We start from the raw sequence: 21,723 nt of genomic DNA, 5'->3' as shown, positions 1-21,723 counted from the left end.
AATAAGTGTTAGAACCATGAATAAAACAGTAACCTGGAACATTTTCTCAGAAACAATGAGTTTTTATTCAAAAGATGCGTGACATAATTGTAAAATAATTTACATGGCATGCCTTATTCATTCACTATAAACATTCAGTCACCAAATCATACTCAACGTTTTTTTTCTTCCTTTTTCTTTAGGGCTACATCTACTAGTACAAAGCACATTTCTTTTCAAAAGAAAAGTGGAATGCGTTATAAAGAGGTTGTCTCATCCATTAAATTACAAGTGAATAATTAACCAATGTCTGTAGGAAATTCTGATTAGGAACGGTGAATAATGGTGTGTATCTGAAGACTTAGTGTTTATCCAAATCTAACTGAACAAATAATGAGGAAAAGGAGTGTGTTAGAACCCTACAGAAGGAAAAAAAGCAAATAATAAACAGTAGCTTCTTTTCAGGGTAAAAGTACACACCAATAGAAGGTAATAGCTATAACACTGATGGGATTGATAGACCGCACAATTTAATACAGACACACCGGTTACATCCTACACAACTACACTAAACAACTGGGCACTTGCTCATTCACATCTTTTTTTTTTTTTTAAACCAATGCAAAATTCACAAAACACTGTATAATCTGCCCCACCCCCTCCTGCTCAAAGCCTTCCATGTTACCATCTTACTATTCGTCAACAACTTGAAACAAACCCTTGACACAAAGAAATAAGTATGAAAAGTCCATAAGTAATATACAACCTTTGGGAAATTATGACGTATAAATTAAAGGTATAGGACAGCAACACTGCCAACAGGTTTTGAACAACATTGTGTAAAACTGCGGTCAGTATGTGATGGCAAAGGAAAATCTTTCTTCCTAAGAAACTATTGCACAACTAACACAAAACAAGATATTGTCAGCCATCTTGTTAACACCATGCCTATTGTCTTTATGCTGTCAAGATTAAACGATTTCTCCATCAAAGTTCATTAGACCCCATCTGTTGACATGTATGTCATTTAAAAGAGAAAAAAGCTACATGAATGTAGTAATCCAGTCCATTTAATATCAAATCGTTATTGACTGCTCAAAACCGATATTTTGTTTTCATTAAACAGACTAAATCCTTTCCCTCTCCAGGCGTCTTTCCTAGTTATCAGTTCATATCTTCATTGACCAATAGTTTTTGGCACATTCTTTCTGGACTATGTGTACCACATTTCATTAGGCCTTAATCTTTGAACGGGTCAAAAATAACCCGAGGGTCACACACTTGACCAATCTCCCCTTCAGCTAGAACAACAAACTGCGTCCTTCAATGTTTGGTTTGGGAATGGAAGAGTTCCTTGTGTGAAAACTCTCTTTTTGACAGTTTGTGTTTCCTTTGAATTTGATTTCTGTTGAGGATATCTGGTACCGAAACCCAGCGCAGACAGCCCTGTGAACTACTGTCTCCCCACTCCACTAGCTCTGGGGAGTTCCTATGTATCAATGATACTGGTTGATTACACAGCGTTTAAATAATGTATGAAATGGCAGAGGTACAATATACAAAAATAATTCCTGTACCTTGCAAGTGTTACAAGTTTAGCTTTGTCTCTTAAGGTGCGGGGCATATCCCCGAACTAACTAACTAACTCACTTCACAGAAGTGATGGCAGCAGACAAAAAAAGTGAACAAAAACATCGCTTGGCGCCAGAATTTATGCTATTGAGGGCCATCTTTAAACCTCAAGTCACCATAAGAAGGGTTAATATCTCAATGACAGTACAGGATTAGTCAGTCAATACTATTCTTTACAACCCTTCAATTTGGATATCTTCAGTCTATACAGCGAAATTCTAACTCAGCCGTCTTGCTCCAAAACAGAGTAGATAGGTTGAAAGCCATGTCAGCAATTTACTAAGATTGTTAGGGGAACACATAAACAATGACTAAAAGGTAGAATTCAAAGTATAGACGTGGTAAACAAACAGATAAATTAAACCCATCGTGGATGAGCAACAGTCCTTCCTTCAGACTCCCACCTTGTTGTGATGATGGCTTTGACTAAGCTTTATTCATTCCCTTACCCTTCCAGGTTTAGTAACAAGAGAAGTGAATTCAATCATGGTTCCCCTTAAACAACACGTATCAATGTAGCCTCAAATTCAGCCACAGACATTTTGAGTGTAACAAAAATAAAATGTCTGAGAGCGTAAAACAAAATGTGCTCCTATTCTCTACAAAGTTGAACTACTGTATTTTTTTAAACAAAATATCCCAAAGCAGTTCAGTAAATACAGTGGTTGCTGTTTTCACTGAATGTTGTACAGCAATGGATTTCAGTGCCCAGTAGTACCTCTGCATTCTCCTGCAACCTCCCCACCACCCCCCCCCCCCCCTCAAAAAAAATAAGAAAACCCAAATGTTCAATCGCCAGGATGTGTTTAGTTTTTTTTTTTTCAAGTATTACAGCTGCTCCTCTTATAGACCACACAGAAACAAAGGCTTCTGGTAGAACCACTCAAACAAGATACATAACCGCTTGTTCACTGTTTACATAAGTCTTTTAGCTAGAGCAATATTTATTTGCAAAATGGCCCAAAAGCTCAGCTTCTGGACAGGCCCTCCCAGCTGGGGGCCTCTGAGGGGCCGAGCGAGGCCGCCCTGGGGACAGACTTGGCATCCGCAGCCAACGCTTATTGCACCGACTCTACTGGCAGCATTGTGTAGTGCAGCATGGTTTAAATCGTCCCCACCGGATCAGGGAGGACCACTGTAAACCTCTTCCTCGTCTTCAACAAAATCAACTCAAAGTTAAGAAACTTCAGACGAACAGCGCTTGTTCAGCAGATGCCAATTGAATCTCTAAATCTCCTCCTGAATTTAGGGAGAGAGGGAGAGAGAGAGGGAGGGAGAATGGTATCATTTGAGGCGTTGGGTGACGTTGGCCAAAGCCACAGCAAAGGCTTGCACAGCAGAGAAGGGATACTGGAAATCCAGGATGTAGGCATTGCCATCGATTCTGCCAAACTGCATCACCTATGGAGAAGCAAACTAGTTAGTTCAACATACGGCCAAAGTCTAATTCCTTTGTTTACATTTTAAGTATATATTTCTTTTACTAACATGAAAAATAGTGGAAGAGATACATCTTAATCCAAACTCCTCCTCACCTGTCGCCCTTCCAGTTCAATCTGGAAGTTCTTGGCCGACTCTTGTGTGACGCGCCCCCCAAAGTCCAGCTGGTACACCTGGGTGGCTTCGTTCCACAGTGGCTGTTTGTTGGCCATGACGTACACAAAGCCCTGGCTGCCCAGTCCTCGGTCCTCCTTGTCGTTGGCCTTGCGACACTTGAGCTCCTCCAGCTCGCTGGCGGCCCGCAGGCTCCGCTTGCTCTTCCAGCCCTTCTTCCCGCTCTGGTTCAGCAGCTCGTCACCGCTGATGAACAGCTCGGGCTCGCTCTCCGAGCTGTCCTGGAACTCGCTGTTGCCCGCCGCCTTGCTCAGCTTCTTGGCCTTCAGCTGCTGCTCTTTCTGTCCCTTCAGCTTCTTCTTGTCCCTGCTGCCCAGACGTGGGCTGGAGATGAGCGAGTTGAAGTCCCCGAGCGCGCGGCCCTCCTTCTTGGACTTGCCTCCCTCGCCGAGGGGCGGCGGCGCCTCGTCCTGCCGCCCGTCCGTCCGTTTGCGGTTCTTCTTGCCGAACTTGTCGGAGCGCTGTGGCGCAGGGCTCTCAGTGAGGGAGAGGACCTCCTGGAACATCTCCCCGGCGTCTGCCGCCATGGCCTCCGGGGCCCCCATATGGCTCTGAGACTCTGCTGGGGGCAGAGAGGAGGTAGTCGGAGGAGGAGGAGGCGGAGAAGGAGAAACCGCTGGTGGAAGGGTAGCCGGGGCAGGAACCGCGTAAGCGTTTTTCTCCAAGGCCGCCAATTGCGAGGCCTTAGGGGGCAGGGGCAGAGGCGCAGTAGGGCCGGGCACAGGGGGACAGGGGCTGTACGTACCCCAGGGGGCATGGAGGGCGATGGGAGGGATGGGGAGCCTGCCACACGAGCTGCCTCCGGGGTACATGGGCGGAAGAGGACAGCAGGTGAGGTTGGCCAGGTTGGCCGTGTAGCCGGGCGGTACGACCAGGGCGGCGTCCTGCTGTGGCAGAGGCACCGGGGCCACCATCTCCTTAGGAGAGGAGCAGGGACGAGGGGACCCAGGGATGGGCTGCATCTGTGGCCCTGAGTAGGATGTAGCCGGGGTGTACTGGAGAGAGATCTGGTAACCGGCGGCGACCGCTGCGGCATGGAACGACGCAACGCTGGGGCTGGTGGGGGACTTTGGAGAAAGGATGAACGGAAGCCTGGAAATGTCTAGGTGCTGAGCTGGGCCCAGGATGAGGGGAGGTGGTTTGTGGGCTCCTGGGGGCCCCGTGGGGGTCAGAGTTGCTGTCCGTTCTTGAGGAACCCACACCTCATCTGTGGTGGCTGGCTCCCACTGATAGGGAGGGGGTCGCTTGACCACCAAATCAGACATGTCAGCTCCTCCCAGTGCCAGATGCCTCAGGGACTGGTTGAGGTTCTCGTCCTCGGTGAAGGCAGAGTTGATGTAGTCGGTCCTGTCCCGGCCGCTCCCACTTCCAGCCCCGGGCCCGTCCAGGGCACCCAGCAGGCTGTAGGAGGACTGAGAGGCCAGCAACGTAGTGCTGTTGGAGTGGACAATCACTGTGCTGTGCGGAGCCCCGTTCCCAGGAGGGAAGTCCTGCCTGATGATTGTCCCCCCAGCGATGCCGTTGGTGCTGCCTGGAGCCGGACCCCCAATGCTGGATCCACTGCTACACTGGCTGCAGGTGTACAGGGCGGTGGGCGCCCTCTGCTGGTAGGAGGCGGCCAGCGGGGCACTGTTCTTGGCTTTAGGGGGCAGGGGTCTCGGTTGGTCTAGGATCTGGGAGACCTTGAGAGCGGCCTCTCGGCTATTCCGCCTGAGAGTGGCATGGATGAGGTTGCTGTCCAGTCTCGGGTTCCTACTGGCAGCATTGTTCTGATTGGCCGGGTCTGGGTAAGGGGGCGGATCTCCACTTGGTATGGAGTACCGCGGAACAGTGAGTCTGTTGAGGGTAGCGGAGGAGTAGGGTAGCTGGATCTTCTTGCCCTCGGCTGAGGATGAGGATGAGGAGGTGACCCTGAGTGTGGCTGAGCTGCCGGGGCTCTGCAGCGTGTAGACGTTCTGGTTGCAGATGAGCCGGGTTCTGGGCCGACACACCTCCTCCACGTTGCCACTGCTGTCAAAGGTGGTGATTCGCTCGTAGCCCAGGGGCGTGGGGTACGGCGTGGCCCCCGATGGCGGCGGGCCCGAGGGATACTGAGGGAAGTCCGAATTCCTCATGCCCAGGTCTGCGTGCTGAGGAGCTCCGCCGGAGGAGGCCGCTGCCGCTGCCGCCACCGTCCCTGGATAAGGGGGCGGGGGGTTCATCTTGCTGAGCTCTAGGGGCGCACTGAACACCACCGTGTCGCCCTCAGCCAGCTGCGGGGCGGGGCGGCCGGCCTTGATCTTCAGCAGGTGCTCGTGTTCGACCCCGTGCCCACCTCTCTCGACCGCCACGTCCGCCGGTAGATGAGGGATCTGGATCTGCAGGGCAACCGGCTGCAGTAGGTGCAGGGCTGCACCTGGAGACTGAGCGGATGACAGCGACGATGCAGGCATCTGAGCTTGGACTTGATGCTGCTGTAGCTGCTGTTGCATTTGAGGATTCTGCTGCTGCTGATGTGCTTGCATTTGTTGCTGTTGCTGCAGCTGCTGATGCTGTTGCTGCAGCTGCTGCTGCTGCTGTTGCTGCAGCTGCTGCTGCTGCTGTTGTTGTTGCAGCTGCTGCTGTATGTGTTGTATGTGCTGCTGCTGCAGATGCTGCTGCTGCATGTGCTGCTGGAGCTGCTGTTGATGCTGCAGCTGCTGCTGCTGCTGCTGCTGGAGCTGCTGCTGCTGCTGCTGCTGCTGCTGCATTTGCTGGATCTGCTGCAGCATCTGCTGCTGTTGGAGCTGTTGATGATGGTGCTGAAGCTGTTGTTGCTGCAGTTGCTGTTGGTACTGTTGTTGTTGTTGCTGCTGTTGTTGGTGTTGAAGCTGTTGATGTTGGGGCAGTTGATGGTTTTGCTGAAGATGCTGTTGTTGGTACTGTTGTTTAAGATGCTGCTGTTGATGGTTAAGATGAACATGTTGTTGATGCTGTTGAACCTGTTGCTGCTGCTGCTGAAGTTGCTGCTGCTGCTGTTGTTGAAGTTGATGCTGCTGTTGTTGAAGTTGCTGCTGCTGTTGTTGAAGTTGCTGCTGCTGCTGTTGTTGTTGAAGTTGCTGCTGCTGTTGTTGAAGTTGCTGTTGCTGTTGTTGCTGTTGTTGATGGCGACTTTGCTGCGGCTGTATTTGCTGTGGGTGATGGGAGGATGACCCCCCCATGAGGTGACCCATATCGACCCCTCCAAAGATGACCTGCCCTGGACTGGAGTACCGGGCTGAGACTGCGTACTGGGCTGTCTGGCCCTGGTCCGAGCCCCCCGCAGTGGCCCCGTCGGGGCTGGCCATGGGGCGGGAGAGAACGTCCAGCTGGACGTTCTGATTGGCTAGGAGGGACTGGACCAGGCCGATGCTTTGGGTGGGGGACATGGCCTGGGCGGGGCTGTGGATGGGGGCGATGGGGATGTTGACACTGCAGGGCGGGTTGTTGACGTCGGGGACGGTGGTGCCCGCAGCAGGGAGGTCGTCCTCGTCCTCGCTGAAGACGTTGGGACTGAAGACCGGGAGGTTGATGTAGTCCATGGAGACCTTGCGGACCTCGGGCAGGTAGACGGTCATCTGGCGCGGCTGCAGGTGGAGGAGGCTGGTCTTGTAGATGACTGCAGGCAGGGAAAGGAAGAATATTAAGGAAGGTAAGAAAAGCCACATGCCATGAATATTGGATCACATTTTAGCTAGCAGAGTGGACAGTGTTTTACCTGCGCCGAGGTTGGTGGGCAGGAACGCAGCCAGCCCCACGATCTTGAACTTGGTTCCCCAGATGTTTGATGTGACCTGAGCAAGGTAATTATGCTAGGCAACGCAGAAGAAAAAAACACCAATGAATCCTCTGCTATTCTTAAATGACAACACATGTGACATCACATCGTTGTTGTGAATAAAATGGCATTGTGAACAGAAATCATCACTACCTGTGTGATGTCATCTAGCGGAAATTCTCTCCGCGTGAGACTGGGAGAGCCAATGGAGGGCTTCCGTATGGGTAACCTTGGCGACCTTGAGATCTCTTGCGTTGCGCGGGACAGTTTGGGGGACTTTCTTGGATCGATGTTTATCCTGTTGGTAAAGGGACAGACTAAGTCTCTACAGAGAAAATAGCAAATGGAAAAAAAATGGTTTAGGTATGCAGTGAGTGAAGTAAGCAGTACAATGCAAAGAATTCCAATATGGTAAGATTGTAGTGAAGGACGTGTGACTCAAGGACAAGTAAGGGCCAATGTTGATTAGAAATGGCCCTTTTGAGTGAAGTCATAATGCTCAAATATCCTTGCACCTTAAAAGGTAGCACCCTCATCCTCATCGTCCCACCATCGTCTTCAAAACCGCTTATCCGGGCTCGGGATGCGGGGGCAGCAGCTCTAGCAGGGGGACCAGACTTCCCTTTCCGCGGCCACATTGACCAGCTCTGACGGGGGGATCCCGAGGTGGTCCCAGGACAGTGTTGGGCTATAATCTCTCCTCCTAGTCCTGGGTCTTCCCGAGGCCTCCTGCCCACTGGCGCACAGTGGGCATCCTTACCAGATGAACCACCTCAACTGACTCCTTTCTAAGCAGAGGAGCAGCGGCTCGACTCCGAGCTCCTCTCATATGGCTGAGCTCTCACACTATCCATAAGGGAGACGCCAGCCTGGTAGCTCCCCTACTCTCCAATTGAAAGGTGTTATGTTGCCATTGATACTGCGACTTTAGGCAAGAAGTCTTATATACGGTCGACTTCCCCCCGTAGTGTATTGCAAATGAACACCTCCCGCCACTTCAGCCCTGGCCAATCCATAACAGTCTCCACAATCAATCCCTTTAACTTTGTTTACTTTATATCAGACCTTAAATCCCATGATGCCCTTTTCCCTCCAGAATAAGGGTGTATACACAGGTTTTGAAGAACGGGAAAACCAGCCAGAAGCCGGTTTTCTCTGCCAGAAAAACATGATATGTTTACACTATGTGCGACTTAGTCTCTTTCAAATGCGGTTCAAACAACAAAATGGCCGTTGCATGTCGTCAACGTCAAACTCCAGAACTTCAACGCGCTTCTCCTGGCAAAGATTGCAGATTGCCATCTTTCACACCAAAGTCAACAGCCAGATGTTAGCAGGTGTAAGAATGTTTTCTTCGTCAGGTTGGAGAGGGGATTTAGGATCATGTACAACCCTTGTTTCACTGAAGTTGCTTGGTAGATGATGATAGCTCCCTAGATGATGGGTTCAGGCTCCATCAAACAAAGTTCTTTACAGTCAACAAGTAAGAATTGTTCATCACTTGCTTTAACCGGTTTTGAATATAGTGTCACATTTATTTTTTTATAAAGAATGGCACACGCCAAAGCAACCATAATCAACAAACGCAACGCAGATGCGTCGTACATGGCGTGCGTAAGACAGAGTGTGTGTGTATGTGTCAGAGAATTTGTGTGTGTGTGTGTGTGTGTGTGTGTGTGTGTGTGTGTGTGTGTGTGTGTGTGTGTACTCTCACCTGGGAAGTTTGGGGGATTTGCTGCCTCTGGAGATCTTCGGGGATTTCTTGCCAACCCAGTCATCGCTAAGCTCTATGTCACTGGAGTCTGAGCAGTTACAGCTGTCAATCATGGAAGAGATCAGTGTGTTGCTGTAGACCTCATCTAATAAGGAACCAAGAAGAGGGCAAGGGGGGGAGATGCAATTTAATCTCAAAACAATGGCTTACATTACTACCCATATGCAGTAGCCGTGTTTACATGGACACATCTATGCCGCATAGAAATCTATGCGGCATAGATCTGCCATGTAAACACGGCTACTGTCTGGCAAGAGTCTAGCAAGACGCTTGAATCAGGTCATTGCCTATTCCACTGATCGGAAGGCAATTTATTTTTGCATATTTATTTTAAGAATTTATTTAGCATTTTCATGCTTCATGCATCAAGAGTTAGACAGAAAATATCGCCCCAAATATCGATACTTTAATAAATAAAATAAGCCACTCTAAACAGCTTGGACCATGAACAAAGACCGAAATCCATCACTTTATCTTTTCACTCTCATTTTATATTCATCCTCGTTAGACATATATCATGATGTATCTTTATAGGATTGTCTAACAATATATTGATTATTGCAGAATCGCAATACTATCGGCATCGCGGGCCATGTTTCGCGTATGGTATCGTGAAGTACCCTGTGATTCCCACCCCAATGATCATAATAGGTAGTACTTTATATGGCACCAACAGACAGATGTTGTTCTGATGCGGTGGGTAACCTATAAGACCTGGTGTTTACCAGAACCCCTGATGTGTTGTGTACTCAACAGTATGTGTATATAATTTCCACTCACTGGGGCTGAATGTAGAACTGCCAACTGAAAAAGAGTATATGACAAGTATATGTGACATGAGGGCTTAGATCATGTAACAATTTTTCAAAGCAACTCTACAAACACCAATACAAAAGCATTAATACAGGTATATAGCAGATACATCTTTGCTTCCTCATCTCCTAGATTGATCTCCTTCTCAGAATATTTGTTTGTTAACATGTAGGGAAAATAAAGTAGAAAAAATGAGTTAGAAAGCATGAGTCGTCATGCAGCCAGGGCAGTACCCCCTGGTACGCAACCACATCCTCACATATCCACAACATATGCTATCAAATAAATGGCATTTAACTTTTCGTGTGTGTTTTTCTGTTTGGGGGTGTGAGGGTGTCTGTATGTCTGTGAGTGTGTCTGTCTGTCTGTGAGTGCGTCTGTCTGTCTGTGAGTGCGTCTGTCTGTCTGTGAGTGTGTCTGTCTGTGAGTGTGTCTGTCACTGCTGTAGGTCAAGCTCATCTATTTGATGGCCATTATACAGTGTAACTGGGCTGCAATCATTTCATGGCTTGCTTCATCTATCACTGGGCCAGAAGGGGAGCCGTTTGATTGATGAGGAACCCAGGAGCCATCGAGGGCCCATTAAGTCTGTAATTAACACCAGTCCATTTCCGCCCCTCGTCTCTCACTGCCAACGCCAGAAGTCTTCACCTTTAAAATTCTTCAATCAGCTGGGAAAAACTTGCCAGATTATGTCAAAGCAACAAAACGTACATCTTTCAACTGAAAAATACAAGCTACCTACCAACGTGTTCATGGTTTCACAGTTATTAGGGCAAAGCATACACTACACAATTATGTTAGCACAGCTGAAAGCTGTTGAATAAAAGTGGTTAGTTGTTTGTATTGAATACATGAAATTGTCTGGGTGACCCCAAACTTTTGAACTGTAGTGTATATATGAAGGGTTTCAAAGGTGAGTACCTTGTGTACCTTAAAGCAAAATTCCGGTATTTTGAACATTGAGCCCCCTTTCTGGTTTGTCTAGGATGAAATAGAGTGGTTGATACTGAAATTTTGACTATTGGTCCTGTCTCGGCTATCTGGCTCATTTCGAATCGCCTCATTGCGATGTAGACGAGAAACAGAAAGGGGGGCTGGTTGTAGTCCTTTTCCTCGGTTCTCCGTCTCAACAGTAGGGCTATAACGGAACGAAAGACTACAACCAGCCCGCCTTTCCGTTTCCGGTCAACGAGCAATGAGTCTTCCAACCGAAATCAATGGATTTACAAAATGCTGAATAATACACGACAGAAACTGTATTTCGCTACGATACTTGACTTGGAACTAGGGATGTGAATAACTCAAATTTTTCATGGTCGAATAATCAGTGGGTGGTATGAACGAATAGTCGATTATTCGATGTCTGCCGACATTCACATTCACAGCCATGGATCATCGGCAAGAAATCACTTAATATCTTAAACGCAAAAAAACAACTACCTGCTAAGTAGTTCCACTCAAATTGTCTGTTGTGAAAAATGCATTAAACTGTAATCAGAAAACGTGGTTATATGCTGTAGACCCTATAGTATCTGTTGTATAAAGGCTGGGATGAATTTCAAATTATAAATATGTACACTTTATGTTGAAAGTATAGACCGTCGCCAATTCCATTGAAACGAATGGCGCCGTGATTTGGTATTCAAAACGAGAGCTGGTAAATTGCGAAAAATGAATTACACTGTAATCAGAAAACTCGATATGCGATATGCTATAGACCCGAGAGTATCTGTTGTATAAAGGCTGGGACGAATTTCGAATTATAAATATGTACAATGCATAACGTTAGCTCTCTGGCTCATAGCTGAGCAGACTAGAATACTTCCTGTTGCCAAGTCGTAGCAAAGGTCCGTCCTATTTACTGGAGGAGTGAACAACGTTTCCGTTGCATAAGAACTTTACGGGAAGGTAATGATAGAGTACTAAAGTGGGAGGTCACGTTTCCATAGCAACCGATATTCGGTTCTACACAATCCAAAAGAACCAAGGGGAAATCCTATGCCACACGAATTGATTCGCGAGTTTGCTTTACCAATGATGCAAGTAATATTGAGAATATATTGTCGTCATATATATAAAAAAAAAAAAAGTAACGTTGTCAAACTTTTCCTTTTAATAACCCATGAGGAATACATATTTTTTATTTATTTTCATTTTGAAAGAAACAACACATGGCAGCAATGGAAAACGCCATCTCTCGTTCGGTTGTTTAGAACTGAAAATCTGGTTGCCAGGACAATGGGGCCGTTTTCACTGTAGTACTCTATTGTTCCAGGTATTAGTTAAACCCTCAGGCAAACCTTACCAGGGAAACAAAGTTATGGCTTGTGAAAAACTTTATATTTGAATGGGAAAAAATGTTTAACGGTCCAAATGTTAAAAATCGATTTGGCCCTCGGGAACGAATAATCGAATAATCAGATTTTCTGACCCATCCCTACGTGGAACATCATAAAACACCACTAACCACTTGGTGAGTTGTACATTTCTGAAAACTAATATTGAGGGTTGTCTTAAGGAAAGGTTTGTGAATGCCCGTAGCCAGCCATTGTGAAGCAGGCAGGGGCGATTCGAAATTAGCCAAATACCCAAGACAGGATCAAATTAACATTTCGGTTTCTCTATTTCATCCTAGACAAACCAGAAAGGGGGCTCAATGTTCAAAATAACAAAGTTACTCTGTGTTGTGTGTTAGTTAAAGTTATCCGTTGCAAAAAGCTGAGCACTCCAAGCCGCTGGGCGTCCTACCTGCTTTCCCGTCCGTCTTTGGGTCCATGATGACGAACTCGGGGCGCAGCTTGCTGATGCGCCGGCCCTTCAGGATGGGCACCAGGCCCCCCAGGTACTCCAGGTACAGCGTGTAGCAGGGCCCGCCCACCTCGGGGTTGTCCTCTGTGCGCTTCATGGTGCAGTGCAGCCGCTCGTTGCCGGCAGTGGGGTAGCTCACAAAGTCACGCATGTTGTTTGGGTCCGGGATGGGCGGCTGTGTGTGTTAAACATAATAATGATCATCTTTAATACCTCGATGCACACGGCCGGAGGGGAGACCGCACAGAATGCTTTCATAAATGAATTCAATCCGTCTTTCTGTTTTGGATTTGGTTTTCCACCGTCAGAATCAAAGCAGTGCTTTGTGAGGTTATGATTCTCATTCATCAGCAATAAATGTATGAACTGGTTTTGCTTTGTTGTTCCTGTCCCCTCCCACTCACCTTCAATTCACATCATCAATTTAATGTGATTTGCATGTATTTACCTGTATGTCATAAATATTTGGCCCTTTGAGACGGTTATGGTGATCACTGGCTGTACAAATAAAATTGAATTGAATTGAACCTTGATGGTGGGTGCGAAGGCGGCCGTGACATAGGAGCACAGGCGGGCGGGGATGACCAGCTTGGCGGCGTCCTTCTCCTCCCGGAGCGCCGAGGCGATGCCCTGCTGGCACAGCAGCTGCAGGCCGGCCACGCGGTGCTCCACGCGCACCACGTACAGCGCTGGGCCGCACGCCAGGAACAGACGCGAGTCCCGGTGGCCCCAGCACAGTGTGGTGATGGGCCGCTGGGGGAGACAAAGGGGGAGACAGAGTGTGAGTGGGAGGGTCTCACCGGGGGAGGCTAAACAGTGGACTGACGACAATCCTCCTGCTGCCCATTTAGCAGACACGTTGATCCACAGGGGTGTACCGTAAACACTGTTGTTTTGATTTGAATGCGAGGTCAGAATGAACATGAGGGGCATCTTGCTTCAGGAGGCCGACAGCTAGACTGCACACTAGGGACCCTATCTTGCATCCGGCGCAATTTAATTTCTACACTGACGCATGTGTCGTTGCTGGTTTGCAACTGGCGCAGAGCGTTCTTTTCCCTTCACCGCCACGCGTCGGTAAATTAGGGTATGATCTTGTGCCCCAAGGGGCGGTTCGGCGAAAGGAGGAGGCGTATTCTGCCGCAAACGCTGCCTGGTGCTATTTTGCAGTTTCAGAAGACAATTGCACCACAAACCAGGAAATACCTGGTTTAAAGCCAGTGGCGCGTTGTTCAGATGCTATTTTAAGGGCGCATGCATAATGTTGCTTGTGCACCTCTCGCATACACTTTGCTTCTCTCATCTACCTAGCCACACATTCTTGGTAAACATCTGAAAACACCATACAGCTACACCAACACATATTTTCTTGACACAGACATCGTGTACAAGCCCATAACTTTTAGGATTGATGAGTATTTGATCGTTAGAAAACATTGTTTTAACGCGAGTGAGTGTTAAAAATAATGAATGATTGCGGGCGTGCATGTGTGTATGCGTAAAATAATTAATGAATGCGGGCGTGCGTGTGTGCGTCCATCTGTTTAAACACACGCAAACTAAACACGTAACGCATAATACAGTCCATGGCAATGTATATTAATGGGGGGACAAATGCATATTAGGAACACAAGTCGATAACAATAATGCATACATTACTTGTAAGAAACAAAGTTTGTTAATGTACTATAATGCGTATATCATTAAATAGAACCACAGTTACCGCATATCATACGTGTGTTAAGTTTTCTTTGCCGAAATTTATTTGAGGACTCAGTATTTCTGGAAGAAAACGCTATCTCATGTGTGAATTAGGAACAGACGCCATATTATTTTGAATAGGAAAAGGCGCCATATTATTATTTTTTTGAATTAGGAACAGACGCCATAATATTTTATGGCCATATTATTTGGCCATAAACTGAGCCATTTGAACTTTGAAATTCATGTGGTCATGCATCTGTCTCATCGGAGACTGCAAACGCGCTGTCAAAATATAAACTCGTCAGATTCAAATGCGCTCATGGCTCTCAAAGGGGATGGGAGATGGCACTCTCATTGTTTATTGCACGTTATGCCCAAACCACAACTACTGGTAATTAGACTACTTCAGACCAACCTTTTTTAGATTTGCGCCGGGCGCAGGAGTCATTTATGCGCCGGTAAAATAGCAACATCGCCATAGAATCGCCCACAAAGCTACTTGTGCTTGGCGCTTCTCACTTGCGTTTCAGACTGTTAAAATAGGGCCCTAGGGCTTTTTCATTCATTTCGTATCTCTATAACGATATCTATCACGATAGGGGTCATTTCATATCTCGATAACGATATATATCAGGTTATGGGTCATTACATATCTCCATAACGATATACAGTATATCACTAAATACTACCTATTCTTTCAACTCAATGAAACAAGCTCTCCCCAGAAGTCTCATGACTACTTTTGACTAATTGACAAATGAAATACACTTTATCTTCACTAATTATAGTAGGAAGTGATGATCAGAACAGACAAATTAGCGGAAAAAAAACTGACCCTAACCCTTCTACCTTAAAGTGAAATTACAGTAGGAAAATAGCTATTTATGGACATTTTCTCTCGCCAGATATATGTGGTCATATGGCCCAGCCCTGCTGCATTCATGAGAGACTGAACCGGGACCTTTAAGCTCGGATCAAACTCCCGAACCCCTGGGCCCTCCTGGACGACTCCCACTCCTCTGATACATCACATCAGGCTCCACCCGCTCATAGAACCAATCTGCCCCCAGAAGGCCAGCTGTTCTGGGTCACCTGGGCCGGCGTGTCCAGTGTGTAGATATGTTCCCCGCGGACGTTGTAGAACTTGACGATGGCGTTCCTGACCGGGTGCAGACCGGAGGGGTCGGGAGCAAGCACCCCCCTCTCCATCCCCGCCACGGCCAGGAGGTCCCCCTGGGAGCACCACTGGATCATCACATCTGGAGGAAGGAGAAGGACGTCAAGACGCGTGGACTGGGGAACGTTCAATCACTGAGCAAACGCTTTAGCCAAAACAGGAGCACTGCTCCCTACCGGGAGGGCATGAAGGGGGTAAGCCTCTTGCTTGACCATGCCTATCGCTGGCTGAGGACATTGGAGGGAAAGAGCCTAGCACTACATTGCCTGGAACTTGTTTTAAGCCATCTTCTCTGTCCTTTGCTACCAAACTCTTGTTCCTAAATTCCTGTGAGCTTAAGGAGTTGTGGAGCAGGTCTTGCAAGATTCATAGAACACTCAATAACACACACACACACACACACACACACACACACACACACACACACACACACACACACACACACACACACACACACACACACACACACACACACACACACACACACCTTTGAGGCGGGTTCTGATGAGGGTTGGGGAGAGGTCATCATAGTTGTTCATCAGGCTGATGTCCCCCGAGGTGAAGCTGACAGTAAGCAGTGGTTTCATGTTATGCACTGAGGGGAAAAACGAGATGTACTCATCAGCAGCAATATAGAGCCTTGTACATTAAGGTTGACACAGTAGCACCTTACATTACATTTACATTCAGCAGACAATTTCATCCAGAGCGACTTATCAGACAGGCCAACAACAAAGAACTAATACAATTGGAGTGGCTACAAAACTCAAGTTTAAAGGAGCATTTCACCGGTGGAGGCATGAATATGTATTGAAATTGGGTCCTATATGTAGTCGAATAATAAAATAAAATTCTTATTTGGTGCCCTCTTGACCGAGAAAAGGCAGAAAGTTACTTTTTAGCGCTTGTGGATTGAAGACAACAACTCCCACCATGCACCACGATGCACAGCTTTGCTGGCCACAGAAGAGTGCAGGGTAGTCAATTTATTAGCTGTAGCTCAAACAGTTACAGTAAATGCATCACATTTGAAAGTGTTTTCTAAATACCACCACAATGACATCTCACAGATCTGTTCCACACACGTCGTTGTAGATTTTGTGGCTTTTTTCCCAAAACCCTTCACCTTCCTAGTGAACTGGCAAGGTTCAGGGCCAACAAGAGAGCATGGTGGTTAGAAGTCCATAATGGTGGTCAAAAGTCCACCAAATTGTGGCCCTGAACAATAACCTGACTCCAAATGTGTGGTAGAATAAGCTCCCACCTCAGCATCCTGCATCAGGAGTGCGGGGGGATCGATGTGCAGCTCAAACGTTGGCCATGAAAAAGAAGTGGAGGAACAGCAGGCTCTGTGCATGCTGTACGAACAAATGGTTGTGTGACGTAGAGGGACACGGACACTTTGCATTGATCAAAAAGAAGAATACCCACTGACACACTACACCCATGCACTCACACAAACTCTCTGTTGTGTATGAAGTGCCATTCACAGCAGCGGTGCTAGAAATACCACCAACTCCGCACTGTCCATTAGATCCAGCGTGGCGGGGTCCCCTCACGCGCTACCCACCTTATCCTCAAGTGGAAACTAGCCTGCTCTTTCTTTCCCTGGCTGACCCAGGGATTGACACTAACGGTTGCCCGCTTGCCTGGGGCAACTAAAAATAATATTTGGGCAAGTTGAGATTATTTCTGTTTGCCCGAAAGGGCAAGTGCATTTTTTGAGGTTTGTTAATATAAAAGTTTATTTAGTTAATAGTTTTTAAAAACTGCAGAACAACAATTTTCTTCCGCAAAATCACACAAAATAGATATATTTGCAATTGATCAGCGCGCTGTCTACTCTTCTCTCGTACGCCGAGTTAACAGACGCACAGCGCTAGAGCGCGAACATAGCCCAGCCTCCTGTCACTGACTCGCAGTGAGGTCTCTGGCAGAGATTAGACACTAGTCTCAATGCTCTGTGGGACGGTGTTTGCTAAAGGTTAGCCAACACAGCTAGTATCTCAAGTGCAGCGCCGCTTCAACAGGTTTAGGTAGAGAAGGTAGACGGAGTTGTGATGGAGGAGTGCGGTTGGGAAGTACTTTAGATAAAAGCTAATTACCAAGGAAAGCCAAAAGAATAATTTAAAGTAATATGCAAATGCAAGAACACAGTTTTGGGATTCATAACTGTGCACATGCACAGCAATAGCAATCTTTTTCACGAAATTGGACCTGCACAAACTATATATTGCATGAAAGCTGAGCCTCCACTGATTCCAACAATCTAAACCATATCATTCCGGGACTATAACACGCAAATAACAACTTAAGAAGGAACTTCCCCTTTTCTTTGAACAACCAAAAATAAAATTTTACCTTTGTGATTTTTGTCCACAACGTTGAATCTGATCTCATGAAACCACCATCCATCCAGATCCTAAGGTTTCTTAGGATAAAGGTAAATTGCCTTCCATCAGAACACATGTTTTTCAGCGCAATCTAGTGGCCATATGTGTATTTGCGAATGTTTGGCTTGGTGTCATTCGATTATATTTGCCCTGAACTTTAAATAGAGGTCAAGCGCCAAAATGGTAAGATATCTACCTGTGTCTCATAGTACCAAAGTGATACCAACTGATAATGACCAACTGATAATTATTTCAGGTGGAAATGTAATCTTCAACTTATGCCGTAAAGTAGTATCCACATTGAATATTTCACTTGCACAACAATCTTTCTATTGGCACCAAGATGTTATATTATAGCCCTAGCAGTTTTGGAGAAATACTCTATTTACTTTGGGTACGTTCTTTTCTGAAAAAAACTGTTTTCCCCTGTTATCGAAAACGGTATAGAATATCCATATTTTTCCAGGTATATTATCGAAGTTAGAAAATCCAGTATCGTGACAACACTACTATAAACGCGATTGATATTATTCAGTTAGACCTACAAGAAACGTGGAAGGTAAAAAATACATATCTTTGCTACTACCTTGGACATTTAATTATTTGCATTTGCATAAAATCCAGATGAAAGCATGCAGGTCTACATATAACTGGGCGATGTCTTTAATAGGTTGCAACGGTGGACTGAAATCACTTCATGGCACGATGCAACCATTTGGTAAATAAGTAAACAAAGAGGAAGTTTGTTATTTTTTAAACACGTATATGTGTGGAAGCTAACATTCAGCTCCAGACTGAGCTAGGAGGATTTTTCTGAGTTCCCCAAAATTAGGCCAGGTGCCTGGCAAAAAGAGGCCCGTTCAGGATTCTGATTTTTATTTGGGCAATTTAACATTACATTCGGGGAGTCGAACATTACCTGTACTTGCCCGATGGGCAAGTGCTTTTGAAACCTAGTGTCAACCCCTTAATGCTGCACGGATATTCTTGGAGGGTTGTAACTAAGCAATTATAGATAAATAAATAAGCACACGTTTCCTGCTGGGTTGTCTGGTGAGGCTGTTGATGGTTCACCAAGCAATGTCACTCCAGAGGAATTGGTGAAAGTGAACCCCCTGTTTTCACACTTTTGAGGCTGAGGAGTCTCTGAAGTATACAGGAGGTGTTATCCCCATGGTACCGGCTCACGCCAACCTTGTGACACTACCTTTTTAGCTAGTATGGGCGATACATGAAATTATGAAGTTTGCCAAACACTGTAGGGTTATACTATAAGTTTCCGGGAAGCTATGCCCTCTCGTACACAGCAAACATCTGACAGAGCTCACATCACACCCACCCACAAGGTGGTTGTGACATACCCTCTCTGCATTGGCATCACATAGTTGTGGCATCAAAGGTCCTCTGAACAGGCCCTCTGCCGTCACTGAAGAAGGTCACAGCCAACCCCAGAGCAGAGTGAACATTCAAACACTGGTGAGCTCTCCCAAACTTTTCGGATATAACACCATTTTTTTCTGCATTATTCCGCCATCAATTGAGTAGCCTCTTAAATCAACCACTAGATTGATAATCAATATAGACTGAAAGCAGAATAACGATAGTTATGTTATTATAACTCTAGTTCTATGATTTTAGGCGTAGCCGTCTAGGCTTCGCCTTATGGGCTTGTCCCGTGCACGCGCCTGCGCGCGCTTAAAATTCAAACTATGCACCTATCAGCGTGGGCACCGCCCACATTTCCCACGGTATCGTGTCTATATAACGCGGTGTATACCGTCGCTCATCCTCCACGCTTTTCTTTCAGCATTTGGAGGGTACAGCAGGTGGGAAACTAGACGGCTACGCCTACAATCATAGAACTAGAGTTATAATAACATAACTATCGTTCTATTTCATGTAGGCTACGCCGTCTAGGCTTCGCCTTATGGGCTAAGGTGAAGCTGCGAGCGGAGCCCGATCAATGTACTCCTGCTGGACCCCAGTCAAAACGACCTAAGTCACCAGAGCACATTAAGACTCAAAAAGCCAAGGAAGTGTAAAACACAACAGCTTTATAAAAACTAATTCCTCCTAGATCAAGCAAGGCAATGATCAAGGGAGAAAAAAGTGAGTCTGTAAAGACTCCGGCTCTATTCCGTGCTTCATGGAACCCATGAAAAGGAAAAGAAAACCAGAGCAACACGGTTTCCATTAGGTCCGCTACCACCGGGGGCGGAGCTACGGAATTCGGCTCTCCAATAATGGGACTCTCTCGGCCGTTTCTTATTTGAAGAAAACGGCGGGAGTGCCTCACTGGTAAACAAAACCACCAGACAATTGGCGAGCCAATAGAAAACCCCCTAGCCTGTTTTTCATTTGAAAAAAGGTGGGAGAGTAAGAGACTGGTAATCAAGACCAACTCGCCAGCCAGCGAGAGGAAATCCAACCACGCCGCTTTAAAGAACATGTCTATATTCTTAAGCCGTAAAAGGGGTCCCGGACTCTAGCACAGAGTTGCCGAGTGAGGCCCTGGACATGTCTAACATGTAAAAACGGACAAAGGGGCCGGGGGAAGACCAAGACGCAGCCGCGCAGATGTCTTCCACCGAAACGCCCTTGAGTAGAGCCGTTGAAGCGGCCACGCTCGGTGTGGAGTGAGCTTTAACGCCCAACGGTGGCGCCAAGCCCTGCCGAGAGTAGGCTAGGCAAACACCCTCACATACCCAGCGAGAAAACCGCTGCTTAGAGAGAGCGCGGCCCCTGCTAGCGTCGCTATAACACACAAACAACTGTTGTGTGGAGCGGAACGCTGCAGAGCGATTCACGTACATAGCCAACGCCCGAACCGGGCACAGGAGATGCAACTCCGCCTCCGCCTCACTAGAATGAGGCGGGGGGTGAAAAACCTTAAGCACAATATCCCTCGACCGAAAAGAACTATTAATGTTCTTCGGGGGGAACGCAGGATTAGGTCTGAGCAACGCGAAGGAGCTGTCCTCGTTTAGCAACAAGCAACTCGGGCTGACAGACAGAGCGGTTAGCTCACCGGCCCGCTTGGCAGAAACCAAGGCCAACAAGAGCGCCGTCTTAAATGACAGGGCATCCAAAGGGGCCTGGGAGAGAGGCTCGAAAGGATCCCTGGACAATCCGCGCAACACGGTGGGGAGATCCCAGCGTGGTGTAAGCACGCGTGAAACAGGCCTAACCCGTCTAGCCCCAAGCAAGAATCTCTTGACCAGTGGATGGCTGAAGATCGGTCCACCATCACAGCCTGCATGGCCAGCCGAAACGGCTGCCGCATAGACCTTGATAGTGGAGAAGGCCAAACCTTTTTCCAATAAGTTTTGCAGAAACGAAAGCACGCTTCCCACCTCGCATTGAGATGGGACAGCGTGGTTCGTCTCACACCAATTAGAGAAGGCGCACCACTTCGCCGCATAGAGGGAAGAAGTAGAAGGCGCACGAGCACTTTGAATAGTGTTGATAACCGTCTCAGGCAAACCTTTGCCCTGCAGGATCAACCTCTCATGAGCCAAACCAACAGCCGTCCCGAGACATCGGGCGGGTGGTGCACCGTCCCGTGGGCCTGTGAAAGCGCATCCGGCCTGAATGGTACTGGCCAAGGCGCCGACCGCGAGAGCGCGGCCAGCTCTGGAAACCACAGAGCTGAACGGTTCTCCGGGGCCACTAATATCAGGGACAGTCTCTCCTGTCTGACCCGTTCCAGAAGAGGAAGGATCAGCTGGAGCGGGGGAAACGCATACAAGAGAGCCCGCGGCCAAGGTGTGTGTGCCAACGCATCTACCCCCAACGGGGGAAGATCCCGAGGGCTGAGGGAGAACCACCACCTGCAGTGCGTGTTCTCCCGGGACGCGAAGAGGTCCACCTGCGCTGTCCCGAACCTCTGCCAGATCAGTCTGACAATGTCGGGATGTAACCGCCACTCGTCTCGGCGGGGACCGCCTCGAGACATGAGGTCCGCCCCAAAGTTCTGGGCGCCCGCGATAGGAATGCGCGATATAAACGATATACGATATAAACGATAAAAAATGGTCTGCGATAGAGATTT

The 21,723-nt window shown here is 47.4% G+C and overlaps 1 protein-coding gene across 4 annotated transcripts in view; it reads right to left on the bottom strand.

The window, feature by feature from the left end:
- Positions 1-41: 41 nt before the first annotated feature.
- tulp4a (TUB like protein 4a) overlaps positions 42-21,723 on the bottom strand; it is a 41,258-nt gene continuing 19,576 nt past the window's right edge. The window contains exons 6-15 of one of the 4 annotated variants that reach the window (XM_030344627.1): positions 15,767-15,874; positions 15,195-15,361; positions 12,927-13,151; positions 12,339-12,573; positions 9,555-9,578; positions 8,715-8,859; positions 7,154-7,325; positions 6,941-7,034; positions 3,147-6,841; positions 42-3,012 (exon numbers count right to left, since the gene is read on the bottom strand). In XM_030344627.1, the coding sequence (XP_030200487.1) occupies positions 2,896-3,012; positions 3,147-6,841; positions 6,941-7,034; positions 7,154-7,325; positions 8,715-8,859; positions 9,555-9,578; positions 12,339-12,573; positions 12,927-13,151; positions 15,195-15,361; positions 15,767-15,874 (4,982 nt within the window). In that variant the 3' untranslated portion in view covers positions 42-2,895. The remainder of the gene's footprint in view (positions 3,013-3,146; positions 6,842-6,940; positions 7,035-7,153; positions 7,326-8,714; positions 8,860-9,554; positions 9,579-12,338; positions 12,574-12,926; positions 13,152-15,194; positions 15,362-15,766; positions 15,875-21,723) is intronic. The other 3 variants (XM_030344629.1, XM_030344628.1, XM_030344630.1) reach the window with 3 other exon arrangements.

This window comes from Gadus morhua, chromosome 21, assembly GCF_902167405.1.
Source record: "Gadus morhua chromosome 21, gadMor3.0, whole genome shotgun sequence".
NCBI classification, from domain to species: domain Eukaryota; kingdom Metazoa; phylum Chordata; class Actinopteri; order Gadiformes; family Gadidae; genus Gadus; species Gadus morhua.
This window is presented reverse-complemented; position numbering and strand designations above follow the sequence as displayed.